Source organism: Pholis gunnellus (assembly GCF_910591455.1).
Source record: "Pholis gunnellus genome assembly, chromosome: 5".
NCBI classification, from domain to species: Eukaryota; Metazoa; Chordata; class Actinopteri; order Perciformes; family Pholidae; genus Pholis; species Pholis gunnellus.
This window is the reverse complement of record NC_136531.1, coordinates 19,277,008-19,293,341: the sequence shown is the minus strand read 5'-3', so window position 1 is coordinate 19,293,341 and position 16,334 is coordinate 19,277,008. Positions and strand designations below refer to the sequence as shown.

General features: G+C 38.3%; 2 protein-coding genes across 2 annotated transcripts; both read left to right on the top strand.

The window, feature by feature from the left end:
- Positions 1 to 474: 474 nt before the first annotated feature.
- Positions 475 to 5,520, top strand: LOC306696538 (ice-structuring protein RD3-like; the record flags this gene model as incomplete). The annotated part of the gene is made up of 5 exons (XM_079160191.1): positions 475 to 771; positions 949 to 1,152; positions 3,939 to 4,143; positions 5,383 to 5,426; positions 5,497 to 5,520. The coding sequence occupies exons 1-5, from the start codon at positions 556 to 558 to the stop codon at positions 5,518 to 5,520; spliced, it is 693 nt and encodes a 230-aa protein (XP_079016317.1). The 5' UTR covers positions 475 to 555.
- A 156-nt stretch (positions 5,521 to 5,676) lies between these two features.
- LOC306695672 (ice-structuring protein RD3-like) lies at positions 5,677 to 16,317 on the top strand. Its single transcript, XM_079158977.1, has 3 exons — positions 5,677 to 5,805; positions 6,953 to 7,157; positions 16,137 to 16,317. Exons 1-3 carry the CDS (start codon positions 5,689 to 5,691, stop codon positions 16,208 to 16,210), a joined length of 396 nt encoding a protein of 131 aa, XP_079015103.1. The 5' UTR covers positions 5,677 to 5,688; the 3' UTR covers positions 16,211 to 16,317.
- The last annotated feature ends 17 nt before the right edge of the window (positions 16,318 to 16,334 follow it).

Sequence of the window (16,334 nt, the reverse complement as noted above, 5' to 3'; positions counted from 1 at the left end):
ATACATTTCGTGTCTGCTGCCTTTTGCCGTGTTCCCTGATTCTTTGGATGTTTTATTTTCATGGACTTGTGATTCACACGTTTTTGTGTTGAATACTTTTTTGTTACAATTAAACCCACAATTATCCAACCTTCCGGTTCCGGCGTCTCCCTGTATTTGGATCCAGCCCTTTATTTTCTGCAAAAACCTTACACAAAGAGTTATATTGATCAAGTGTGGGGTGCTGTTTACTGGAACATCCTGCTCCAAGCCATGGTAGAAAAGAAAGGCTTAATCTGCGTAACAATGAACACAGATATACTTTTTATCCGTAAAGCTTAGAACATGTGCATATAAGTGCTTGTTATTCGACAGCAATAACAGGATATGTATGCAGGCAGTCGGCTAATGCATGGATCACAAGTTAATGAAAGTTTGTCATAGTTTGCACAAAAACAAGCTATAAAACAGTTTACTGATACGAATATAACATTTCCATTACTGTTGGCATAAGGAGGCGGTGCTAGTGTGCCAGTCTCAGTGGCCTACCACTTTCAGGCCAATAGGAAACATGATATGCCGATTGATCAGGAGCTTCCGCTCCAGGAAAGTCCTCCCACACACTATATATTAGATGTGCAGCACATGAACCTGTCATGTCAGATTCAAGTCTCAGCTATGGCTTTCACTTCGTTCTCCGCTAATTCATTCCATTTTTTCACTGGTTTGTTTTTCATTGTCTTTTCAGTGGACAAAATTACTTCAACCGGCATCCAGCTGTGCGATGATCAGGTGAGATATTCTTGCTCTACAAAAAAAAAAAAATTCAAAAATGCGAGTCACAGTAAAATAAAATGTTTACAGTTTAGAAAGACAGAGTACCTTTGAGAAAACATTTTTTAACATTTTTTTTCTACTGTTCTATGACAACAATAATAATGTCAGACCTTTTATTTTCTATTCTTCAAGGAGGGTGCGTCCGTGGTGGCCAACCAGCTGATCCCCATAAACACTGCCCTGACTCTGGTGATGATGAAGGTGGAAGTGGTCGAGCCAATGGGCATCGCGGGCGAGGAGATGTGGAGATTAGTGGGAATGCAAGTGAACAAGGCAGTGAAGATGGGCGACACCCTCTTGCCAGAGGATGTGAAAGGGTACCAAGTGTTGCCTAACGTAAGCAAACTATAAAATGCATTTCCTGCTGAAAATGCGTTGGAATGCTGAAAGCTGAAATGAACTGCTGAAACATTGCTGAAAATAGAAATCCAATAAAAAAAAAATTGCAAAAAGCTTAATAATTCAAAAAGTTTAAAGATTACAAATATGAAAAGTCATATCACCCCTCTCCTGAAAGAGCTGAACATTTTAATATTTGAATGGTTTCTGTGGCTTAAAAAATGTCAGTAGCTGAAAGTATGAGGAAGTTGAAGGAAGTTGAAAAAGTTGAAGAGGTTTAAGAGGATTTTAAGATTTTCTCCATAGAGATCCCATTCAAAAAAGATTGCAAAAAGCTTAATAATTCAAAGTTTAAAGATTACAAATTTGAAAAGTCATATCACTCCTCTCTTGAAAGAGCTGAACATTTTAATATTTGAATGGTTTCTGTGGCTTAAAAAATGTCAGCAGTAGTGATATTTGTTGTAGTAGTAGTAGTAGTAGAAGTTGTAGTTGTAGTAGAAGTATTATAAGTAGTAGAAGTATTAGTAGCATTAGAATAAGTGTGTGTGTGTGTGGGGGGGTCCTCTAAAAGTATCCAAGACCTGAATGACTGAATGAGAGAGACACAGAGAGAGAGAAGTGTGTGTGCGTGCGTGTCTGTGAGCCTGTTTGTTTATCAACATTGCTGAGTACCTTAATCACGAACACCTGTGTGCCAGCCGCCTGTTCTGCTGCGCAATACACACCCATTATAAAGGCAGAAAAGGACTGAAAAAATCATAAAAGTTAAAATGGGACAGTTCAAAAAGTTAAAAAGATATCAAAAAGCTGAATTATGTGGCAATAGATCAGGGTTTTTTCAACATTTTAAAGTTGAAATGGTGTCTGTAGCTGAAAGTATGAGGAGGTTGAAGGATTTGAAAGTTGAAGAAGTTTAAGAGGATTTGAAAATATTCTCCATAGATATCCCATTCAAAAAATAAAAATTCCAAAAAGCTTAATAATTCAAAAAGTTTAAATATTAGAAATATAAAAAGATATAGCATACATGAGCTGAAAGAGCTGAACATTTTGATATTTGAACGGATTCTGTAGCTTAAAAAATTAAGAAGAAGAAGAGGTAGGATGGAAGAAATATAATAAAAAGAGGAATAAAGATTTGGATAACAATAGGACTCATTGTTGGAATGCTTAACATCATTCCAACAATGAGTCCTACCATTAGAGAAGCTATAATTAGCACATCTTTTTGGTATCTTCCGTTGACTACTTAAAATCATTACTATTATTATTGGTCGCTTGTTGTGACGAACTCAGAGAATCATCGCCCAACTCTACAGGAAGGAACTTGTAACATATAGATCCTTTTTTACAAAAATGCTCTGGTCAGAACAAAAAGAACTGCAGTTAAAAAAATGCAAACTACACAGAATAAACAACCGTCAACCGTCAAATGTGGGATGTGACGACATGTACAGTCTTCTGTATGATTCAGGTCTGATCAGGGAAAATATAAACACCAACTGTTCTATCTGAGATAAGCACTATGGAAGGCTTGTAAAATGTCCTCACTCAAGAGCAACATATCTCATGTGATATGAACATCGTCATCTCTGTTTGAAAAGATATGCCCCTGCCAGCTTTTCCTCACACTTATTACAATTGTGTTTGTAGTCTCTACCTAGATACATGTAGGCCTGCTGTATTTGAGAGGAAGGTTACATTTCATGAGGGTGCTACGTGTGGCCCTTTAATAGTAATAGTTTCTAAATATTGCGTAACAGCACTGTACTGAGAGAGACAATCCTTTTTAAGAGAGACAGCAGCAAGATGATAGGCAAACATCTCCATTGTGTCATTGTGCTATTGGATAGAAGAGATAGCTGATCAAGACAGCTGATATTATGATCAACAGCCCCAAACAATAACAGCAAGTAAATAATGAGTGTGCATGCGTGAGGAGTAATTGGCAGATGTATGAGAAATAAACTACGGGCTTAGGCATGAAAGAGTGTAGTCTTCCTGACTGAATTTAGGCGAGAGCTTCATTAAAGACATCTACTGTATTTTGTCTTTTCTCGTATGATTTTGGGATGGGCGCATGGGCGAGTTTTTCACCTGTCTCAGTTTGCTTTTTACCCAAAATATTGTATACTTATTAGAACCGTTGCCACAGGGTTCAAATTAACGTTTTTGTTTAGTTTTAATCACAGTGAAACTCTGTAATTTGCATATTGTGGTGGAAAATCATTTGAGTCTTTTTAAGCTGAAATGAAAAATATCGTGAAACAGAACTTGTCTTTTAAATGATTTATTCTTGTAAGAGGAGGAACAGTTATACAGAGTCACAAAGAGTCCGTAGAAGTGCGCGCTCCAGAGATGAAGTCAGAGTTATATTGATCAAGTGTGGGGTGCTGTTTACTGGAACATCCTAATCCAGGCCGTGGCAGAAAAGAAAGGCTTCATCTGTGTAACAATGGACACACAGATATATACGTTTTATCCGTAAAGCATAGAACATGTGCATATAAGTGCTTGTTATTCAACAGCAAGAAGAAGAGGAGGTGTGCAGGCAGTCAGCTGGATCACAAGTTATATAATGAAAGCCTTTGATCATTTGCACAAAAAAGAGTTATAAAACAGTTTACTTATAAGAATATAAAATGTGAGCCACAGTAGCATTCATTTTTCACTGTTTAGAAAGACAGAGAACCTTTATGAAAACATTTTACATTTTTTTTTTTCCAACTGTTTCATGAGAACAATAATAATGTCAGACCTTTTATTTTCTATTCTTCAAGCTGGGTGAGTCCGTGGTGGCCAACCAGCTGATCCCCATAAATACTGTCCTGACTCTGGTGATGATGAAGATGAAGGTGGTCGAGCCAATGGGCATCCCGGGCAAGGAGATGTGGAAATTAGTGGGAATGCAAGTGAACAAGGCAGTGAACATGGGCAACACCCTCTTGCCAGAGGATGTGAAAGGGTACTGCATTCATGAATACGGTAAGCAAATGAGTCTTTACATTAGAGAAGCTGTAATTAACACATATTTATTGGTATCTTCCGTTAACTACTTAAAATAATTATTATTATCAACAGTTAGTTACATATTATGGGAATTCAATTAATTGACTGATTAGTTCAGAAGGTGTTTTGAAGTTGCTCTCCTCTTTGTGGAATTAGTTTTGTGTGAAGAGCTGATGGTGTGTTACGGAACACCACAGACGTTTCATTAAAGATTCATGGAGTTTGGACACAATCAGCTGACAGCCTCTCTGAGCCTGTGAAACCACCTGACACATTGATTTAGGAGTCCTCACAAAACCCTGAGCCTTTGCCTTAGCTTATTGTTGTGTGGTAACCTAAAATGCTTGTTGTTTCCATCCTCTTCTCCCTTTTATCACTGTCTCTCTTCTCTTCTTGCTGCTCTGTCGTTTTGGGCGGATGTTTGTCCAGGGTGCTAGATGAAGACTTCTACAAGCAGCCTTTCTCTGAGCTCATTGGTTATGTGTATGTTGCTCCAACTAACATCCTCCCTTCTTATGTTTTTTAATTTTCTTCCCCCTTTTCTTCCCTGAAATGAAGAATATTGTGAAAGAGAACTTGTCTTTTAAATTACTCATTCTTGCAAGAGGAGGAACAGTTATACAGAGTCACAAAGAGTCTGTAGAAGTGCGCGCTCCAGAGATAAAGTCACACAGAGTTATATTGATCAAGTATGGGGTGCCTTTTACTGGCACATCCTGTTCCAGGCTGTGGTAGAAAAGAAAGGCTTCATCTGCATAACAATGGACACACAGATATATACTTTTTATCCGTAAAGTATAGAACATGTGCATATAAGTGCTTGTTATTCGACAGCAAGAAGAGGATATGTGTGCAGAAAGTGAGCTAATGCATGGATCACAAGTTATATAATGAAAGCCTGTGATAGTTTGCACAAAAAACAAGCTATAAAACAGTTTACTTATAAGAATATACAATTTCCATTACAGTTGGCATAAGGAGGCGGTGCTAGTGTAACAGTCTGACAGTGGCCTACCACTTTCAGGCCAATAGGAAACATGATATGCTCATTGAACAGGAGCGGCCGCTCCAGGCAAGTCCTCCCACATACTGTATATTAGATGTGCAGCACATGAACCTGTCGTGTCAGATTCAAGTCTCAGCTATGGCTTTCACTTCGTTTTCCGCTAATTCATTCCGTTTTTTCCATTGGTTTGATTTTCGTTTTCTTTTCAGTGGACAAAAACACTTCAACCGGCATCCAGCTGTGCGATGATCAGGTGAGATATTCTTGCTCCACAAATAAAAAAATAAAAAAATGTGAGTCACAGTAAAATAAAATGTTTACAGTTTACAAAGACAGAGTACCTTTAAGAAAACATTTTTTAACATTTTCTTTCTACTGTTCTATGACAACAATAATAATGTCAGACCTTTTATTTTCTATTCTTCAAGGAGGGTGCGTCCGTGGTGGCCAACCAGCTGATCCCCATAAACACTGCCCTGACTCTGGTGATGATGAAGATGGAAGTGGTCGAGCCAATGGGCATCGCGGGCGAGGAGATGTGGAGATTAGTGGGAATGCAAGTGAACAAGGCAGTGAACATGGGCAACACGCTCTTGCCAGAGGATGTGAAAGGGTACCACGTGTTGCCTAACGTAAGCAAATGAGTCCTACCATTAGAGAAGCTATAATTAGCACATCTTTTTGGTATCTTCCGTTGACTACTTAAAATCATTACTATTATTATTGGTCGCTTGTAGTGACGAACTCAGAGAATCATCGCCCAACTCTGCAGGAAGGAACTTGTAACATATAGATCCTTTTTTACAAAAATGCTCCGGTCAGAACAAAAAGAACTGCAGTTACAAAAATGCAAACTACACAGAATAAACAACCGTCAACCCTCAAATGTGGGATGTGACGACATGTACAGTCTTCTGTATGATTCAGGTCTGTTCAGGGAAAATATAAGCACCACCTGTTCTATATCAGATAAGCACTATGGAAGGCTTGTAAAATGTCCTCACTCAATGGCAACATTTTTCAAGTGATTTGAACATCGTCATCTCTGTTTGAAAAGATATGCCCCTGCCAGCTTTTCCTCACACTTATTACAATTGTGTTTGTAGTCTCTACCTAGATACATGTAGGCCTGCTGTATTTGAGAGGAAGGTTGCATTTCATGAGGGTGCTACGTGTGGCCCTTTAATAGTAATAGTTTCCAAATATTGCGTAACAGCACTGTACTGAATGTAGAGAGACAATCCTTTTTAAGAGAGACAGCAACAAGATGGCTAACAATGACATTGTATCATTGTGCTATTGGATAGAAGAGACCAGCTGATCTAGACAGCTGATATCATGATCAACAGCCCCAAACAATAACAGCAAGCAAATAATGAGTGTGCATGCGTGAGTAATTGGCAGATGTATGAGAAATAAACTACGGGCTTAGGCATGCAAGAGTATAGTCTTCCTGACTGAATTTAGGCGAGAGCTTCATTATAGACATCTATTTTGTCTTTTCTCGTATGATTTTGGGATGGGCGCATGGGCGAGTTTTTCACCTGTCTCAGCCTGCTTTTACCCAAAATATTGTATACCTATTAGAACCGTTGCCACAGGGTTCAAATTAACGTTGTCGTTTAGTTTTAATCATAGTGAAACTCTGTAATTTGTATATTGTGGAAAATCATTTTACCTGCTGTTGAGTCTTTTTAAGAAAACATTTAAAAAAAAATGTTTCCAACTGTTTCATGAGAACAATAATAATGTCAGACCTTTTATTTTCTATTCTTCAAGCTGGGTGAGTCCGTGGTGGCCAACCAGCTGATCCCCATAAATACTGTCCTGACTCTGGTGATGATGAAGATGAAGGTGGTCGAGCCAATGGGCATCCCGGGCGAGGAGATGTGGAAATTAGTGGGAATGCAAGTGAACAAGGCAGTGAACATGGGCAACACCCTCTTGCCAGAGGATGTGAAAGGGTACTGCATTCATGAATACGGTAAGCAAATGAGTCCTTACATTAGAGAAGCTGTAATTAACACATATTTATTGGTATCTTCCGTTAACTACTTAAAATAATTATTATTATCAACAGTTAGTTACAAATTGTGGGAATTCAATTAATTGACTGATTGGTTCAGAAGGTGTTTTGAAGTTGCTCTCCTCTTTGTGGAATTAGTTTTGTGTGTGAAGAGCTGATGGTGTGTTACGGAACACCACAGACGTTTCATTAAAGATTCGTGGAGGTTGGACACAATCAGCTGACAGCCTCTCTGAGCCTGTGAAACCACCTGACACATTGATTTAGGAGTCCTCACAAAACCCTGAGCCTTCGATGATGTGCCTTAGCTTATTGTTGTGTGGTAACCTAAAATGCTTGTTGTTTCCATCCTCTTCTCCCTTTTATCACTGTCTCTCTTCTCTTCTTGCTGCTCTGTCGTTTTGGGCGGATGTTTGTCCAGGGTGCTAGATGAAGACTTCTACAAGCAGCCTTTCTCTGAGATCATTGGTTATGTGTATGTTGCTCCAACTAACATCCTCCCTTCTTATGTTTTTTGATTTCTTTCCCCTTCCATTGTCATCAACTCCGAGCATCCAACCATTGTCATCATCTCATTACTTATTATTATGTCTGCATGTCAAATACATGACACAAATGTCCAACAATTAACACTTACTTACAATAATTGTATGAAGTGTTTTGTTTCTACTTAACACCTTTTTATTCCTTTCCTCAAATTAATCTTCAAAATATATTATTCAGGAGTAGGATGCGTATAGATTTGTTTGAAGCAAGTGTGTTTTAATAATTGGACTTGGGTGTTTTTGCCATTAATAATATTATAAAGTGAACTTATAGCTGCACTAATCAATATTTTTTAACAGTGGGTCACGTGTGTAATATGAAAGAGGTCGCTTGTAGTGATGAACTCAGAGAATCATCACTCAACTCTGCAGGAAGGAACTTGTAACATATAGATCCTTTTTTTTAAAAATGCTCTGGTCAGAACAAAAAGAAATGCAAACTACACAGAATAAACAGGTCTGGGTGTGATGTTATGCACCACACGCAGACAACCCTCAAATGTGGGATGTGACGACATGTGCAGTCTTCTGTATGATTCAGGTCTGATCAGGAAAATATAAGCACCACCTGTTCTATTTGAGATAAGCACTATGGCAGGCTTGTAAAATGTCCTCACTAAATAGCAACATTTCTCATGTGATATGAACATCATCTGTTTGAAAAAAAATCTGCCCCTGCCAACTTTTCCCTCGCACTTATTAAAATTGTGTTTGTAGTCTCTACCTAAGTACATGTAGGCCTGCTGTATTCGAGAGGAAGGTTACATTTTTCGAGGGTGCTACATGTGGACCTTTAATAGTAATAGTTTCTAAATGTTGAGTAACAACATGTACTGAAGGTAGAGAGACAGTCCTTTTTAAGAGAGACAGCAGCAAGATGATAGGCAAACAATGTCATTGTGCTATTGGATAGAAGAGACCAGCTGATCTAGACAGCTGATATCATGATCAACAGCCCCAAACAATAACAGCAAGCATATAATGAGTGTGCATGCATGAGGAGAGTATTTTGAATTTTCTCATATGATTTTAGGAGCATGGGAGAGTTTTTCACCTGTCTGTTTGCTTTTAACCCAAAATATTGTATTAACTAGAACCGTTGTCACAGGGTTCAAATTAATGTTTTGATCATAGTGAACCTCTGTAATGTGCATATTGTGGTGGAAAATAATTATACCCGCTGTTGTGTCTTTTTAAGCTGAAATAAAGAAGGTCGTGAAACAGAACTTGTCTTATAGATAATGTATTCTTGCAAGAGGCATCGCGGCCGAGGACATGTGCAAGTTAGTGGGAATGCAAGTGAACAAGGCAGTGGAGAAGGACGACACCCTCTTGCCATAGCTGGTGAAAGGGTACTGCGTAAACAAGGTGTGAGGGTGCCAAGAAGTTTATGAATTGGTAGAAAAGGCCCATAACTTGAGATTCCTCTGGGGATATTGGTCATTTTGTTTGGTGGTGATGGGATTTTCCGACGTTGAAGTAATGGATGACGATTAATTGGGCTGTGCATTGCTCTGATAGTTTCAATATATCACAGCTGGGGTTTGTAATGGTACTTTTTTACGTAGTATGCATTTCTACTTACTTAGTATGTATTTCTACTCAGTATATTGTATTCATGCATAAGTAATTTTGCTCTGAACAGCATCCTCTGACATTCCTGCGTGCAAAATAACTTTCACGATCAATCAATCTTTAAAATAGTTGCAGACTGTTTTTCTGTCGATCGACTAATCAACCAATTATATCCACAACTTTATATTCTTGTACATGATTTATATTTTATGTTTTCTGATATGCTATTCTGGGACTTTATAAAATACTTTCCATTAGTTTGAATCTGTCACATCATATTGTAACGTATGTTCTACTCAACAGTACGATTTTTTAAATCTACTTATCTGAAAGACATTCGTCTGTCAGTTGTCTGTCACAGCCAACCACATACCTTACGCCCTGTTCTGTTCTGTTCTGTGTACTGTGTGGGATCTGTTATCAGAGTAGGCTATAAAGTAACATAAAGAGATCTGTCCTGCTCTATGTTGGTTTTGGGAACTTTCCACTTGGCCTACACTCCGCCTAACCCAGCCAACGTTTTTAACCAAGATATAACTCAAGGGTTATGTTTGACAAATATTTCAGTTAGTTCACATTCTCAAAGCATTTTGCATTGTAATGACATCACAACTCTATTGCATGACTGCATAAGGTACACAGTAAAATTGACAGTGTCAATGTAACATTTAAAGAGTCAATTTTAACACTAAGTCAGTGAACATATGGTCCCTATCTACAGAGTGTTAAAGTTACACTGGACATAGTGTTACACTTTCAGAGTCAATTCAACTCTGGTTAGAGTTAATATTTTACACTACACTGAGAAGTGTTACTCAAATGTTACACTATGATGTAATAACACTCGTAGTGTTATTTAAATTTGACACTTGGTCTTTTTGAGTGTCAAAATTAACTCTAATTAAGTTACTCTTCATGAGTGTTAGACCTACTTGACACTGTGTTGATTAAGAAATTACTCCAAATACAGTGTTGATTTTTAACTGACCAGTGTTAAAACATATTTCCTCTTGTATTTACTCCCTTAGTGTAATTCTTACCCAACACCTTATTTTCAATTTACTCCTTTTTAACTCTTCAACGGAACACATTTAAGAGTTTTCCATTTTCTACTTTACCATATCCAGCTAACACTTCAAACAATAAAACAAAAAAACGTTTGCAGAGGAAAAAACAACAAACACCATTATATCAATATCTTAATAACAATTTATTAAAAATAAAAACATTTTGTTTGCATAACATTTTTCATTATCAGTTTAGAGATTCAGGTGTAACTCCCATTTGTGCTACATTGTGCAACAATTAAACCTCACTTTCAGTTTCAAAGATGGAAATAAAACATTGTTCTTAAAAGACATATTGGAATAGTACAATCTTAACAATGTCTGTAAACACTGAAAAATATGTTTTATGCATTTAGAGGATTCACACATTCGAGTTCAATTCAAGCCATTTTCACCCTAGAACAAACTTCGCTGTCATCTGCAATCTACCAGGCAATTCAAACAAAAATCTAATTGGCCACTGAAAGCGTTGTGATGTTTTTTTGTCTTTAAAAATTCTGATTATCTGCTGCCTCCATACATTGTACTGCTGCTGGGAAAAACAAAATTCATAGGGTTGTCATTTTTTATTTTAAATACTAATTCTGTAACTATATGTTGTATCGAATTTGACTGCAGTTAGATTTAATATTGGATTTTTGATTTGCCACAGATAATTGGGTCTTCTATACGCAGTTTTTCATTATGAACATTAAAGCATTATTTGTACAAAACACTAACTTTTCCTAGTGCGCTAAGCAGCAACACAGTCTTATGTTAGAACAAAATAACAGTGGATCTACATATTTTCTTATCATATATTGGACACGTAGCATAGCCTCAGTCTTGTTTAGTTTCCTTGGTTGGAGTGCGTGAGACTGACATCAGATGATCCTATCCCAGCTAGCTAGCTTCAGCTATCCCGTTGAAATGTTCTATTCATTGACTCATTATATAGATCTCACCGATTACCTGGGCCGTTCCTGCTCACAGATGGAGGGTCTCTCTCTAAGGCGTATATAACTTAGCAGCTATTTCAGGCGCACGCTTTAGCCAATAAGCTTCTGCTGATCCCAGCTTCACAGAAGAACATGCATACCTCTCACTTTTCACTGCCTGGCCTGCCAATGAAAATTACTGAGCAAGTGAGCCACTTCTCACCATGATAGAATTAAAAAATCTAATATTCTTTTCGAGGGTGCCAATTGCTGTCCAATGCAAGGTCAAGGTTTTCATCTATAACTCTCTTGGCCAAGGTCGTGCTAAGGTTTATGTCCAGACGTAATGAGGCTACATCTTTGCATGATAACTCCAGCTATCTTAGAGTCGACCCCTACCAGATCTCATTTGTTTTTTTTTAAGAGAAGAGCCTCATAAATTTAACCTGAAACAACTACTGAAGGTCTGGTGACCTTCTGTATGCCAAGAGACTTATGTTTATTTCAAGTTCTGCAGGCGATATACCTCTGCCTACCTAGAAGGAGGGTTAGGTTAGCTTGTTTGGTTATGTAACAAGTTTAGCCATGTCACGACTTTACATAGCCCTTAATATAGCAGCTATAGCCCCATGCAGAATCCTTACTGAGGTCAAATACCTCTGCACCACACCAACAGTCACCTCAGGCCGTGGCATTGCCTTGTTGTTTGGCAGTGTGGAAATAAAATATGTACGCTGTATTTAATATGGGGAGCATGCAACATCTTTTATCAAAGTAATGTTTGCACAATTTGTATTTTCTCTTGTTTCCTTTATGTGAGCTTGTCCCAGATAGTCTACAGACCCCCTGGACATACAGCCTGAGACCATTCTGAAACTTCATCATACTTCATGCAGAATGTTTTGAAAAACACACATCTGTTCCCACAAGGTAATGGAGCTTGACTGGCTGAGGAAACAGGCAAACTGTAAGAATCAATAGCAACATTTTGCTTGTGAGGGAAAGTTAGCAGCAAACGCCATTAAGTATGCCCCTGTTTAATTGGATATAATTGGATACTGTAGGCAGTTTTGAATGTCTGTGAACAGATTTTTGTCTCTGTGACAAAACTTTACAGGAGTGTATTTAAAAAGAAGAAGATGGGTGTGGTCCGGGCAAGGCACCAGAAGTAGGGGGAAGGAAGGGGAGGAGGGTGCCCCACACACTTTACGCCCCTGGTACGATTTGGTGTTGCAACTGGTGTGTTCCCATCTTTTCTTTTACACAATTTTCATAAATCTCCATCTTCAATAACGTTTGTGATAGTGTTTATTGTAAAATTAAAAAATCTCATTCAAAATTTTCTATTTGTAATCTGCCAGTGGGGTGGGATTATTTATCTAATTTGATTTATTTTGACTTTTATAACACGACTACATACACAAGCACACAGACACACACGCACACACACACATACACACTGCTGCTGTAGAGGTGGGGCTATGTTAGGGACACGCTACATAACAGAATAGGTCACATCATTTGAACTCACCTTCATGTGGCTTCTGAAGCTTACGGGTCTCTTGTGTAAAGCCTGACCTGACTTGAAGTGTGCACACACACCAAACACACACACACACACACACCGCTCAATCAACATTTTGCTATAATTTACACTTCAAGAAATTCTTTAGTTTTTTTATCATTTATCATCCCTATTTTATATAGTATTTGTACACAAGACATTTTTTTTCCTTTGGTAAAATAAGGATTGAGACTTAATACCATATTATATCTATACAGTCTGATATATAATCTTATGTCCTGGGACCCACATACTGGACCCACTGGGTCCACATTAGCATGTGTCAGTAGGCTTAAGTGTTGCGCTACAAATTAAGGATTCAGAGCAGGTGTTGTATCCAAAAGCCAATTACAGGCATGCAGGAAATGAAAGACAGCAGAGGCATGGTGATGTCACCTCCAACAACTGGTTGTTTAATAACAAGAACATGTCATGCAAACTTTACATTCTCGTTTGCAATTTTACAAACATGCAAAAAATCTTTTACTGCACAATGATGTCAATAATTGGAGGGAAATATCAAAAAAGATTACATTTATGCAAATATGAGAGAAAAACTTTGTAAAGGTATCAATATATGTAAACTAAACCCTGAATTAAGTGTTGCATTTAAAAAATGTTTCTTCATGCCTCTTTCAGTCGAAACAGTCTGACACCCTAATTTATAAGTTTTAAAGCTGTAATGCACACAATTATCATGCAGCATCCTCCCTGAACTATGCTGCAGCATGCTACGTCACAGAGTAGTTAGGATGGTTTTCAAGGACTTTGTGCACAGCACTATGATCTGATAGAACAGTAGGCTTCAGCCCCATCAAGCTTTGAGCTTGTTGTGTAAGACGCATTTGCTTGGGTGTGGGGAGAAATGATACATGACACTTGGGGAGGTGGGAACAGGTGGCGGTGGGGTGGTGGAGAGAGGAAGATGACATTGATCCTTGTTCTTGGACAGGATAGGGAGAAGAGATGGAGGGGAAAGGTAGAGGCGGAGATATACTGAAGTAGGGTAGGAGGGAGGCCGTATCAAAGGTGGGAGGAGCCCTTGGTTCCTTCACTTCTGACCTGGCATCTTGGAGCTCCACCTTGGCTGAGGGAAGAAAATCTCACTGAGGATTTACTGTTGGGACCTTCAGACTCAACTCTGAGCTCTCTGGACTTTTCTCCTTTTGGGATTCAATTTTCTGGAATATTCATTCAGAGACTCAGACCTGCTGGAGTCCTGAACGGGAGATTTCCAAGTGTGGTATGAGAAAAATATACATTTGTGTGCTTTGTGTGTCTAGCTGTTAATAGAGTCAAGCTTGATTCTTAAACTACTACTGCAAATGTGCAACTTTCAGAGCACGGTTGGTTTTGAAAATGTTGGCTAAATGTTTTACTGTAACAAATTGGAGTTCCAAATGAATAATGGTGATTGTGTAGGATTTATGAGATGAAGTTTCAACATTGCAGTTTGTCCCAGTGTAGCTGTTGCAGTCTTGTATAACCCCTATGTTCATTACTTCTTTTTTGTCACTCAAATTCACTGATCATTAATGCTATCTGACTTTGTGCAGCGGCATCAGTGTGCAGGGCCTGAGGCTAATCTAAGTATAACTTCTCAGGGATTAAATAGCTCCCTAATGAGCTTTCACTAATGTCCAAGCTTCATTTAAGGTAGATATAACACTGCAGGTTCTCAGAACAATGACAAGAAAGCCACAGAACATTCACAGAGTCACTGCTGTTAATAGAATCAACCGTTATTAGCAATTCAGCACTGACCATAGTTCCAGCTACAAGAAAAAACAAATATTTCAGCTCTTATTCAGACTTTCAAATATGTTTTATAATTCAGTGATACATCTTTGTAAGTTTACATACATATGAGTAACGTAAAAACAGCCAACACAGTATGATTTGCCCAGCAATTATTATTCATCTGAGCCTTAAAAGCCTGCAGCAGACACAAATATAGACCTTACTGTTCCAATAAAATCAGCATAATATTGAGAAAATACTTAGAATAGACAGTTCAACAAATATTATTGGGTTATTATCACTGATGCAATAGTATCTAAGCAAATGTAAATGGTGTAGCAAGTCTCGGGAGGGATCATTCTAACTACTTTATACACGTTATTTATCAGTTAGTTTAATCTAAAATAATAATAATAATAACACATTTATTTTTTATAGTGCTTTAAAGGTACTCAAAGGCACTTTACATGGTAAAAACAGAAACAATAAAATCAATAACAATACAAACAAGGCAGATAGATGACATTACAACAGTAAGAAACAAAACAAAAACAACCATAACTAGCACCACAGGTTAAAAGCAGATTCAAATAGATGAGTTTTAAGTGCAGTTTTGAAAGGGGCGAGTGAGAGAGAATGTCTGAGGTGCTGGAGGAGAGAGTTCCAGAGGAAGGGTGCAGTAATAGACAAGGCCCTGTCCTCCCAGGTCTGATGTTGGACAGAGTAGGGGGGGTAAGGAGGTTGGGGTTGGCAGATCTGAGGTTGCGGGTGGGAGTGTGTCGGTGCAGGAGGTCCGAAAGGTATGAAGGGGCGAGGTTATGAAGGGCTTTGTATGTGATGAGAAGAATCTTGAACTGGATTATTTGCTGTATGGCCAGTGGAGGTTTTGAAGGACCGGGGTGATGTGATCTCTGGTGCGGGAGTGGGAGCAGGAACAGTGGTTTCAACGATGCAGGGGGAGAAGTTGTAGTGGGATTTGTTTAGTGATTTGAGGCAGATGATGAGGATTTAAGATTTGTCGCTGTGGAGTTTAAGAAAGTTAGCATGCATAGTTTATGTCTTTGAGGCAGTTGGTTGTAGTGAAGTAGGTGGTGGGGGTGATGGATTTGGGGAAGAAGTAGAGCTTTGTGTCGTCAGCATAGCATTGGATAATAATATACCATATCTTATTCATCTTATATTTTGCATTTAAAACTATTGTCTGCTAAATAACTTTAGTTGTTAGATATATTGTGTGGTTTAAAAAGTACAATATTCCCCTCTGAGATGTCGTGGTGGAAAACAGCAGAAAATAGAAATACTCAACAAGTGATTGAACAAAATTGTACAGAACCTGAATAAATGTATCACTTCTAACAAGGCCTGTAAGTGGATGGATATCAGAAATGGAAAAAAGACAACATATTAACACTCATTAAGATGCTGATCTTTATGTATTCTGTTCTAATTGTGTACACTAATTGTTTATAGTTATTATAAAAATCTGCTCCCTGATATTAAAACAGTCTTTTTATTTCTCTGTCTTGCAGTGAGTAATATGAGGAATATGCCTTTGAATGGGCTCGATCCTGGAATCAGACTGCAGGGCTTCCATCATGCTTAGACTGGGAAGCAGCATGCTAACAAATTGGTGAACTGTTGCAGCCTGTCAAACCCCCACCCTCGTAGCCACCTGCACCAACACCCAGCTTCGAGGGTGACTCTAGACACTTCCACTCTGCCTGACA

What these genes read in the sequence shown, in the direction of transcription:
- LOC306695672 (XM_079158977.1), top strand. Translation starts at nt 5,689, where the DNA reads ATGGGCATCGCGGGCGAGGAGATGTGGAGATTAGTGGGAATGCAAGTG. An exon ending in GGTACCACGTGTTGCCTAAC is followed by an intron (nt 5,806 to 6,952) that starts GTAAGCAAATGA and finishes CTATTCTTCAAG; the next exon opens with CTGGGTGAGTCCGTGGTGGC. An exon ending in GTACTGCATTCATGAATACG is followed by an intron (nt 7,158 to 16,136) that starts GTAAGCAAATGA and finishes TCTGTCTTGCAG; the next exon opens with TGAGTAATATGAGGAATATG.